The sequence below is a fragment of the Petaurus breviceps genome, unplaced genomic scaffold (assembly GCF_028583685.1).
Source record: "Petaurus breviceps papuanus isolate PSGF00001 unplaced genomic scaffold, PetGlider_PUasm1.0 186, whole genome shotgun sequence".
Classification (NCBI taxonomy): Eukaryota; Metazoa; Chordata; class Mammalia; order Diprotodontia; family Petauridae; genus Petaurus; species Petaurus breviceps.
The window spans coordinates 11,708,369-11,718,977 of NW_027185798.1; the positions used below are offsets into that span (position 1 = coordinate 11,708,369).

Genomic DNA, 10,609 nt, shown 5'->3' on the forward strand with positions numbered 1-10,609 from the left:
TCTCTCTCTCTCTCTCTCTCTCTCTCTCTCTCTCTCTCTCTCTCTCGTCTATTCACATACACACACACAAAAGGACTGAAAGTTATAAACTACAAAAACATAAACCCTAGCTGCTTTGAGTTAAAAATCAATTTTCCTAATAAATTAAATTCAAATCTCGCATACTAGTATGTAATATCAAGAAAGATGCTTTAATAATCACACTGTTGGCAGAGAATAACGGGTGGGACTGAGAGAGATATAAAAATTTAGCAATTTAGGAGGTCTGGAACCAACATCGCTATCTGTGAGAAGGCTCAGAGTTCAGGCGAATAGAAACAAAAGCTTTTTCCAACCCAGTCCAGACGAAATGTCCAAGATGTAATTTGGGTATTAATCATCGATTGGAATATAAAGATAGCGAAACTGGAGAGACACTTTGGGGGTCAAGTACTTTACCCCTGAGCAGGGCTGGAAGATTTTTATCCTTTGTGTATTTCAGAACCACTTGAGAGGCCTATTCCTGCAAAGCCACTACACAGACAGTCACTTGGAGGGTTTTTTGTTTGTTTGTTTAAAGCACTAGTTTTTATGAACTATAGTCATTTGTGCCAAGATTTCACCTAAGCCTTCTTGATAGGAACTGTGGTCTTGCTCCAACTGTCTTCCCAGTTAAAGCCTCTTTTCACCAAAGGGGAGCCTTTTCCTTTGAGTCCTGCCTGTGGAGAGAGCCAGAGTGCCCCTAAAGCAATGGGCTTTATCTGAGCTTCCAAGAAATTTTATTTCCCTTTCTGAAGGATGCAGCCACAACAGAAAGCATAGAGATCATACATGGATACCTGCACACCAGTTTGATTTCTCTGGGAATAATCCCTGGGAGAGACAAAACAAAACAATTTGTTCCACAGGCAAGCCCCTGAGAATGTAAGCAAACCTGGATGATACATCCATGAACAATTACCCCTCTCTGGTAGAAGGCGCCAAAGGAACCCATTTGACCCACAGGATATTACCAATTCCACTGAGCATTATTCACAGACCCTGGAAAAAAAAAAGATTCATTTAAACATTATCCCAAAATGCATTTACAAATTACTCTCGCTGCAGGCAAGGTTCCTGCAGTGTCCCTAAGCCGACCCGTGCTCCCTCTCCCTTTCTGACTGCCAGACACTATTCTTTACAGACAAGACTGCCAGGGGGCAACTTGGGAAAGTCACTAATAAAAGACCTTTTTATTATATTTGCAAATTGCACTCCTCCCTCCAAGTCCCTCTCTCTCCTCCTCCCCCACATTGCTGAAAAGGGATTTTAAAGGAGAACCTGTTTGAAGTTGGCCTTGAACTTTTCTAGTCTCCAGGGCAGCTATGATGTCTTGAAACACCTGCCTCAATAACTCTTTAAAAAAAAAAAAAAAAGGCAGGGTTAGTGAGTGCCTTCCTTGAACCACTGGTTGGTACAGTCTGCTCTGGAAGATGCAGAAACTGGCCTCTCTGTAAGTACCAGCCTGGTAACCCGAGGGCAGATTACAGCAACCGCTAATGACTGTCCTAGGAGTTATGGAGGTACAGTCTGTCCAGAGGTACTGTACTGGGAAATCATGCCAGGGGCAGGTTGTGATATCTGTGGAAGTTGGCACCGTGTTCCCAATAAATGCAGTGCAGATCCCATCCATTGAGTGGTCCAGCACAGTCTCCTGGAAGTGAGTGACGTTTCCCCCCACCTTGGGGTGTGGCAGGGGCAGAGAGGTGAGATGACCTAGAGGAGAGAGCTGCCCTTGGCCCCTTCTGGGAACTGTGTTCAAGTCCCTGCCTCTATCAGCAGGAGCTTCTTACCAGATGAAATCAGAGGTTAGGGACCTACAAAAGAGAAGTGTGTGAATGGAGGGGAGGAGAAGGGAGGAGAAGAGGGGGAAGGGCCAAGAACTACGCATTTCCCTGTGGCTTCTTTCCATAAAAACACTGGTAATTTTAGGTTCCTAGCTCTAGAACCGGGAAGGATCTCGGAGGCCATCTCCTCCAACTCCCTCATTTTACAGATGTGGAAACTGAGGCTCGGAGGTTAGGTGATCCAAGGTCACAGTTATAGATGCGATTAGAAATTCGAACTCGGGTCCCCGGCCCTTTCCAGTGTCACTTGCTCTTTTGGTGAATAGGAGGAGAATCCTGGTTATTAATTTAAAAAACGGGGTGGGAGGGGGGGGACTAGGGGAACCCGGTAGAGAATCTGAAATTATTCTGGAGAGCGATGCACAGTCGTGATCCCTCGACTTGGCTTTCGTGATTTAGACCCAGGTGAGAGAAGGGAAGGCGAGCGTATTCCGGGCGCTGGAGCAGGGCTCCCCGGCTCCAGGGCAGGATGAGCCGGCCACACCTGTCCCGTCCGGACGGACAGGGCAGCGGCCACCGCCGGGGGACGGGGCGGGCGCTGCGGCTCGAGGTCAGCGCCCGGCCACCCGAGCGCCCGCAGCGGAGCGCCCATCGGCGCCGAGAAGCCGCTCGCTGTTTGTTTATTGAAACATTGTGTCTAACATTGTGGCGGGCGGGGGAGGGGGAGCCCGCAGGCGGGGAGAGCGGCGATCCCGTAGGCTGGAGCGGGGCTGGGAGCGTGTCGGGCCGGGGGCTGGGCGCTTGTCAGCCCGCTCCGCACGTGGCGTGGCCCGCCCCCCGGGGGGCTTCCCGGTGACATGCACTCGGGAGCGAGGGAAGGGGACCGGGCTGGCGGGCGCTGCTGGCTCTCCCCGGGGGGCGCCCCCTCTGCGGCCGCAGCGCCGGGCGCCGTTCGGGTGGCGGGGGGCTCCCACTCGCGTGTCTCCTCCTCTCCACTGTCCCAAGCAGAAGGCGGACGCCGGCGGGCCGGGCACCGGTCCAGGCGCGAGTGGTTTTCTCCACGCGCGGAGGGGAAAAAGTTTTCTGTTCCTCTCGCCTCCGGCCGGGACAGCGCGCGCGCTTCCCCACGCACCCCCTCTTTGTTCCCACCCCCCCCCCCTGCCGGGCCCCCTTCGAGGACCGAAGGGCCCCCCCCCCCCCGCGCCCCCTCCCCACCCACACCCGCGCAGGCCCTCGCGCCCCCCAGGCTCTGGTTGGGAGCGTGGGGGCGCGCACCCGGCAGGACTTGGTGGGTGCGCGGGTGAGCGCGAGAGCGGGTGGGGTGGGTGTCCTCGGCCGTGCCCGGAGCGCGCGCGGAGCGAGCCGGCAGCAAAGTTGCGGGAGCAGGCGCGCGCCGCGCGGGGCCGGGCACGCGGGGCTCCTCTCCAGGCTGCGCCCCGCGCCCGTGCCCGGCCCGGCCCGGCCCCGCCGCGGGGGGCGCGGAGCGCGGTGGCCACCCCCCCCCCCCACGCCCCGCCCCCACTGCGCAGGCCCGGCCGCCCCAGCGCGCATGCCCTCGGCTCGCAGGCACGGCCAGCCCCCAGCCTGGTGCTCGCTACACACTCTACAACCGGGGGTGGGAGGGGTGTGTGTGTGGGGGGGGAAGCTGGGAGTCACCCACGTGATCCAGCCCGGGCCAGGGCCAGGAGGAGGAGGAGGAGGAGGAGGAGGAGGGGGAGGGGAGGGAGGGGAGGGTGCGCGCGCGCGCGCTCCGAGAAGGGCGGGCGGGCGGCGAGCGAGCGAGCGAGCAGAGCGAGCAAGGTAGCGAGCGGAGGGGACGAGCCAGGCGAGGCCGGGCCGGGAGGAGGCGGCGGCGGCGGCGGCGGCAGGGGATGGGGCAGTGGCCGGGCTCCCGGAGCTGCAGCCGCCCGGGGACCCGCTGTGCACCCGTGCGCGCCCGGCTCGCTCCGCAGCCCCGGCGGCGGCAGCAGCAGCAGCAGCAGCAGCAGCAGCCCGGGCCGTAAGCGAGGAAAGAGGGCAGCGCTCTCTCGGCGGCGGCGGCGGCGGCGGCTCATCCTCATCCTCCTCCCTCTCCTCGCGCTCGCTCTCCCTTTCCGTGCCTCTCCCTCCGGCGGGGGGGGAGGAGGGGACTCCCCCGGTGCCTCCGGCCACTCGCCCCGTCGCCCCCTCCTCCTTTTGGGTGAGAGGGCTGACCGTTTATCCGGGGCTTGGATAGAAGGACAGATTTTCCTGCCTGCAGAAGGGGGCGGGGGGCGGCTTCTCCCCCTCCCCTCCTGCTCGCTCCCCCCTCCCAGGGCCGAGCCCAGAGCTCCCGCTGCCCCAGCATCCCTCCCACGGCCCGCCATCCGGGGGGTCCCTGCCCCCGGAGCCTTCCTCGGCAGCGGCCTCGCGGGTGCACCGCCTGAGCCTCGCGGAGCCCGGGAGTTCTCCGAGGGGCGCCGGCCGGGGGCGGCGGGGGGCTGGGCAGCTGCGGACCGGCGGCTGAAGTTGCTATTTTTCGGTCCCTCCCCCCAGCATTTTAGGGGGGCATTTTTGCAAAGGGAGGGCGTGCAGGGGGTGGGGAGGGAGCCCCGGAGCCGTTCCGCTGTGTTCTGATCGACTGCCCGCGGCTCGCCGGGCTTTCCCCTCTCTCCCCCTTCCCTTCTTTCCCAAGGACCTGCGTGTTCAGCCATTACTTTGCTTGGCTTTGCTCGGAGGAATCTCTTGCATTGGGTGGAATCACACTCGGAGTCTTCGCCTCCTCCCTCCCTCCCTCCCTCCAGCCCTCCCTCCTCCCCTTCCCCCCTTTCCTTTCTCCTCTCTCTGTTCTTCTCTCCCTCTCCCTTCTTTCTCTGTGGCTCCCCTCCCCCGGGGGTGGGGTGCGGGAGGGAGGGGGCCCGCGCCTGCTTCTTTCCCTTCTGGGTAGCGGTGGTTGGTGCCCGGGAGGGAGGAGGAGGAGGAGGAGGAGGAAGACGAGGACCAGGACTCCAGCCATGGATGGCCCCGCTCGCTGCCTCGGGCTCCGGAAGAAGCGGAGGTCTCGGTCCCAGCGCGATCGGGAGCGGCGCTCCAGGGCCGCCGGATTGGGGGGTGCGGGGGCGCCCGCGGCTCCCGGGGCCGGGGCCGGAGGGGCTCCGAGCCGGACCCGGGCGCCGCCGCCGCCGCCGCCGCCGCCGTCCGTCGCCTCGTCGTCGGGCTCAGAGAAGGAAGACAATGGGAAGCCCCCGGCCTCCGCGCCGCCGTCCCGACCCCGGCCCCCGCGGAGGAAGAGGAGGGAGTCCACGTCGGCCGAAGAAGACATCATCGATGGCTTTGCCATGACCAGCTTTGTCACTTTTGAAGCTCTGGAGGTAAGGGGGGGGACCGGCCCCCCGTTTGTTTCCCGGGATCCTCGGGGGCGCCCCCCGCCTGCGCTGCCTCCCCGCGCCCTCGGGCGGTCTGTCCTGCCCGCGCGCCGGTCTGTCTGTCTGGGCTGAGGGCTCATTGTTGGGGCGGGGGGGGGTGGGGGAGAGACACGCTGGAGGAGGAGAGCGGCGATCCTGCCTGGTCCTCCCTGTCCCCCTCCTCCCCCCTGCCTCCGCCCCCCACACCCCCTGGCAGATGGGCGAGGAAGGGGGTTCGGCCAGCACAACAATGCACCCCTCTCCTAGCCTCCCCCCAGCTAGCTCCCCCCCACCCCCTTCTTCTTCTCCCTCCCCAATCATGGCTTCTTGGCTGGTTTAAGTCTCTTTGGTTGATTTTGGGCTCTGGTGGACGGTTGTGTGTGTGTGTGTGTGTGTGTGTGTTTTATATGGAAACATGTATATTACAGGAAGATATTCCTCGCCTGTGTGTCCCCCGGACTGGGAAGCGGTGGGATTCACATGGTTTCCTCCCCCCACCCCCTTTTTGGGAGGTGGTAATAGGGAGGGGGGCGTTTTCTTCCTGGCTGGGAGAAAAGAGGGAGGGGGATAGAGTGAGAGGGGAGGAAGGGAGGGGAGGGGAGTGTGTGTGTGTCTGTACATATATATACATATATATATATATATATATATACAGAGAGAGAGAGAGAGAGAGAGAGAGAGAGAGAGAGAGAGAGAGAGAGAGAGAGAGAGATCCTTTCTTCTACATAGGGATCCCTTTTGGAAAGGGTTAAGTGTAATGAGAGCCAGACACACAGACAGGAAAGAGAGAGACAGACAAGAGGCAGCTTGGGGCGGACTGAAGGGGGAGAAGGAATAAAAACCCTTGCTGACATCTGAAGGGCTTGTCACCCAATTGTCCCTGCCCCTTCCTTCTCTTTTCTTTCCTTTTCTCCCCAAGTGCTTGGCTCTGTGTGTGTGTGTGTGAGAGTGTGTGTGTGTGTGTGTGTATGTGTGTGTGTCTTTATTCTCTGAGCACCTGCAGGGTGCCTTACCAAATGCACAGTTTCCAGCAGCTAGACTAGCTTCTCCTGGGGAGGAGGGGGCTGTTGGGGAGGTGGGGTCCAGGGGTCAGGAGGAAACTCTCCTTGCCAGGATGCATCTGAGATAGAGCTGGGATTGGCCTTTGTAAATGTCGCCCTCCCCACAACACCCTCCGCTGCCACCACCCCCCTTGGGGAGCAAGCACTAAGAAAAATGTTTTTAACACACACAGCCCACATAGAGAGAACAGCAGCAGAGTGGGTCTGGTTTTTGGCTTTCTGGAGGACAAAACCAGGGGCCTGAGTCGGCGGTAACCTTGTGTTTTGCCTGAGCCAAGGTTTAAGCCTTCAGAGGGAAACTTTTCCTCTTTCCCTTTTGGTTTTTTGGCTAATCTTGCATGTGGTTTGGGGCACGTCTGTGTAAGAGAGAACCTTTGTTAATGACAGCTTTAGCCATCCACACAGTGCTTGCTCAGGTTAAAATTACTAGTAGAATTGCTTGAACATTGCTTGTGTGTGTGTGTGTGTGTGTCTCTGTGTCTATATTAAGTATTTTAAATAAATAAAAATGAAGACTTGACCTCTTAAGGTTATGTCTCCTTACTGGAATTTTTTTTTGAGGGGGGTAGTATATCAGAATCAGATACTGGTGATGTGATGTAGTCTGTCTGAAACAAAAATCACACACATTGATGACAACCCTCCTCCCCCCCCCCCATTTTTGACTGCAGAGTCTGTGCTGTCTTGGAACTGGCCTCTTTTGTCACCAGGGACACTCGGTTCACCAGGGATTAGAATGATTCTAGCTATGGCTTTTAATTTTTGTCAAGGTGGGAGGGGTTGCTATAGAGTCTGACCTCTCTCTTTCACTTCCTTGCTTTGAAATACGGAGTCTCTCCAGATAGGACAGAACATGCTGCCATTGCTTTCAGTGGCTGACTCAGAGCTGGTTACAAGTGGTTGTGCTTACATTGGATGTTTACCCTTTGCCCCTAGCATCTCCTCACACATATCAGGGTCCAGGGAGGGCCCTGGAGGCTAATTAAGATATTGACAGTTTGTGTGTTTTCTATAAACAAAACAGAAAGCAGGATTGTTTGAAATGGCCAGTCCACTCCAGGCTGTACTGGGCTTATGAGATGAAAGTTGTAAACTCAGGGAAAATTGTGTATTATGTGTATACATACATAAATATATATGTATGTGTATATATATATATATATATATATATGGTTTTGTGTGTGTGTGTGTGCGTGTGTGTGTTGGGCCAAGTTCAAGTTGTCTTCATTACCCTTCCACGTTTCTGCTGTGATTTTTTTTTTCCTTCTCTCTCACAGAGGTTTACTCTGTACTAATTCCCTTAGGTTAATTTAGAACCTGATTAGAAGGATTCCTGGTCTCCCCATTTTGTAACAGCCCCCATATCTAAATCATATGACAACTCCCTGGTGTGGCTGGGTCCAAGAGGCGAAAGTGTGAGCAGATGTTATTTGAAAGAGGCTTGCAATTTAAAAGCCTACATGGGAGTGAGAAATGGGATTCACTGAATGTGTGTTGTTAAGCAGAGAAAAGGTGGCTTGCTAAGCCTGTAATTCCTGTTGTATCTATTTTGGATCATCAAAACGCTTTGGCATGCAGAACTGATTATGGGGGACCCTCCCCCCCGCAAATATACAAAGATTAACTTTGGAAGGCCTGATGAAAAAAATGATTGTAACTTTTTTTTTAAGGGAGGAATATTAGAAAACATCCTTAAGATGTGACTTGGGCACACCTGTTATAGGAATCTTGCAAATGCCAACTATTGCAAAACCCAGACCTAAATCTTTTCAGAAGTTTGTATTCCAGACAATCAGATTGCCATGGCTGCTACTGGTGCGATGTTGTTGTTGTGTGCGTGCTGGCAAAGAGGAGAGGTCAGGAATATGAGCTGGATTTAGCCAAGTTTTACCTTAATCCCCTACAGAGCAGTAACGTATTCAGAGGTGTGTTTTGTGGGGGGAGTGCACAGTGGCTCCCTGGCCAGTGAGTTTATATTTACTTAGCATTTTTATTTTCATTTACCTTTTAGAAAAAAAAATTGTGTTTCTAACTGGTAATAAAGAATCTGATGTGCTGATATAAACAAATCCAACTAAGAGTGAAATCTACCAACTGGCCTGAGGTTGGGGAGTTGTGTTTGTATTTCCTGAAAATTGGCTGGACCCTCTCTTAAGAGATACAGGAAAGCCCATTTGGCAGCTTTGGAAGGCCAGGGCCCAGGAGGAGAGCCAAGATCATAGCTTAGTCTTATAACTGGGCAGGCCATGAAGGAGAAGTGTTTGAGGCTGACTTTGTGTAGGAGACGATCTTGGGGCCTGGTGAAGTTAGAATGTGTCTGTCACACTCCTGAGTGTCACACATTTGGGACTCTCCTCTCCATCTGGAGCAAGAGAAGAATGAACCAGGCTTTTTTTGAGGGGATTTTCTTTAGTGGGTAAGATCAGATCCCTGCTTTTTAACCATTGTGAAATGTCATAGATGTGTATTTAGACAGTGATCCAGGTGTAGCACCCCACAGATTCTGAGTGGAAATATTGGGGTGACTGTGGTTTTTATAAGTTCTCGGTAATATTTTCCCACTTCCTGTTTATCATTTCAGAGCTGGAAGGGACTTCTGAGGCCATCCCCATCATTTCACAGAGGGAGCCCCAAGGAAGTTTGGTGATTTGCTCAGAGTCCCTAACGTAGTAAGCATCATAGGTGGGATTGGAACCAGATCCTGTGCCTGAACTGAATGTTCCTTCCAGCTGTATCTATGTAGCTGCTTCCCCTTACTGGGCGTCCTTCCTCACCTTCAGGAGAAAGTATCAGCATTGCTTTTCTCCTGTATTGCTTTTCCCACCTCCTGTTTCTTACAGCAGCTGCTGGCATATGTTATCTTTCTCTTGGGCTGGTGCAGGACACTTTTAGCAAACTGTGCTCTAGAGGAAGCAGGCCAAGGCTGGGTTTGAGAACTGAGGGAGCTCATGATGCCTGTGAAAGCTTGTTGTAAAGTTTAAAAAAGGCCTGCCCTGCCAAGGTGAGGTGACCGCCTGAGAGTGAACCAGGGCTCTCAAATCCCCGGGCTGTGAGTCCAGATTTGCAGGTGTGCACATGGGCAGAAGGATGATTGGGGGGGGGGGGGCTAGTCAGGGAGAGAGATCATGTTTTAAGACTTGTGTGGCTTCACTTTCACAGCTCAGTTTGAGACCCTGCTTGCCCACACTGTGGAGGGGAGGCTTGTTGGGCTGAATTTGAATTACATATATGTGGTGTACAGTGTAATCAATTCTCCATCAAATCTGATGTATGGATTAATCATTGTTGCTCTGGATCAGTCAATCATTGAGTCAAGTATGGGAGTGTTTACCACATACTGGAAGCTAGGGAAAATAAAAAAAGAGAGGTCAGTGTGGCCCAAGGTCACACAATTAGGACGAGGCAGAATCAGGATTTGAACCTGGGGCCCCTGTTCAGTGCTTGAGCCAGTGCCCTTTCTATTGTGAGAACGAGGTCGTACAGAATTGACTTGAATTTCTGTAATAGGAATCCAGAGAATCGTAAGGTCAGCATGTCCTGGAAGACTCAGGAGGGGCTTGAGTTAGACCCTTGAAGCCTGGTTAAGATGTGGATCGATGAAAGGAAGGAGGTCGTGGGGGGCAGAGTAGGCTCCTAGGTAGGGTAAATAGGCTGAGAAAACATGGCTTGGCCACCTACCAGCTCTTTGACCTTGGTTAAGTCCCTTAATCTTTCTGGGTCTCAGTTTCCTCATCTGTAAAGGGAGGAAAGATGACCATAAATGGCCTGACCACTCAAAATCTGTGACCCTATGAGACAGGTGCTTTGTGCAGGTCTAGGGAGATGTGTGTTCACATTAAAGAGAAATAAATTAAAAATAAAAAAAATGGGAGTAGAGTGAGGGGTGGTCAAGATTTTAGGAAGCCAGAGGAGTATCTGGATATTGATACTATTGTATCTCAGCCAGTTCCTGACCCAGTGAAAGTGGTGTTACCTGGACCCTTCTTCCACTCACAGATAGGTCTCCTCCCTGGTTGATGGTTCTGGGAACGGTCAAGATTAAAGGACACTGCTGGTGGCTCTGTTGAGTCAGGCACTGCTCCCCCTCCCGGCTCCCTGTGCAGCCTTGCCCTGCTCCCCATCCTTGGGACCTCCACGTTCCCTATCCCTTCTCTTGGTAAATCCCCTGCTTCCCAGACAGTTGCCGTTTTCACCTTGAAAGTATCTCTTAGCGGCTTCAGGGCAGAGGTGAAAACTGAAGATAACACCGGGGGTTTGGGATGGTCAGAGTTTCAGGGGAACAGAAGGTCTTTATTAAATAATGTTGATTATCCAGGGCATGTCTGGTAGCTGGCTGTGTGTGTGTGTGTGTGTGTGTGTGTGTGTGTGTGTGTGTGTGTGT

General features: G+C 54.2%; 1 protein-coding gene and 1 long non-coding RNA gene across 7 annotated transcripts in view; one reads left to right on the plus strand and one right to left on the minus strand.

Moving 5' to 3' along the window:
* Positions 1-170: 170 nt before the first annotated feature.
* LOC138162084 (uncharacterized) lies at positions 171-1,947 on the minus strand. The gene is made up of 2 exons (XR_011168538.1): positions 1,300-1,947; positions 171-1,020 (listed from the first exon to the last, which is right to left on the minus strand). It is a non-coding gene; the product is annotated as an uncharacterized lncRNA (long non-coding RNA).
* A 2,815-nt stretch (positions 1,948-4,762) lies between these two features.
* Positions 4,763-10,609, plus strand: part of AUTS2 (activator of transcription and developmental regulator AUTS2) — a 1,243,088-nt gene continuing 1,237,241 nt past the window's right edge. For all 6 annotated transcript variants that reach the window (XM_069089538.1, XM_069089542.1, XM_069089540.1 and 3 more), the window contains exon 1: positions 4,763-5,134. In XM_069089538.1, the coding sequence (XP_068945639.1) occupies positions 4,778-5,134 (357 nt within the window). In that variant the 5' untranslated portion in view covers positions 4,763-4,777. The remainder of the gene's footprint in view (positions 5,135-10,609) is intronic.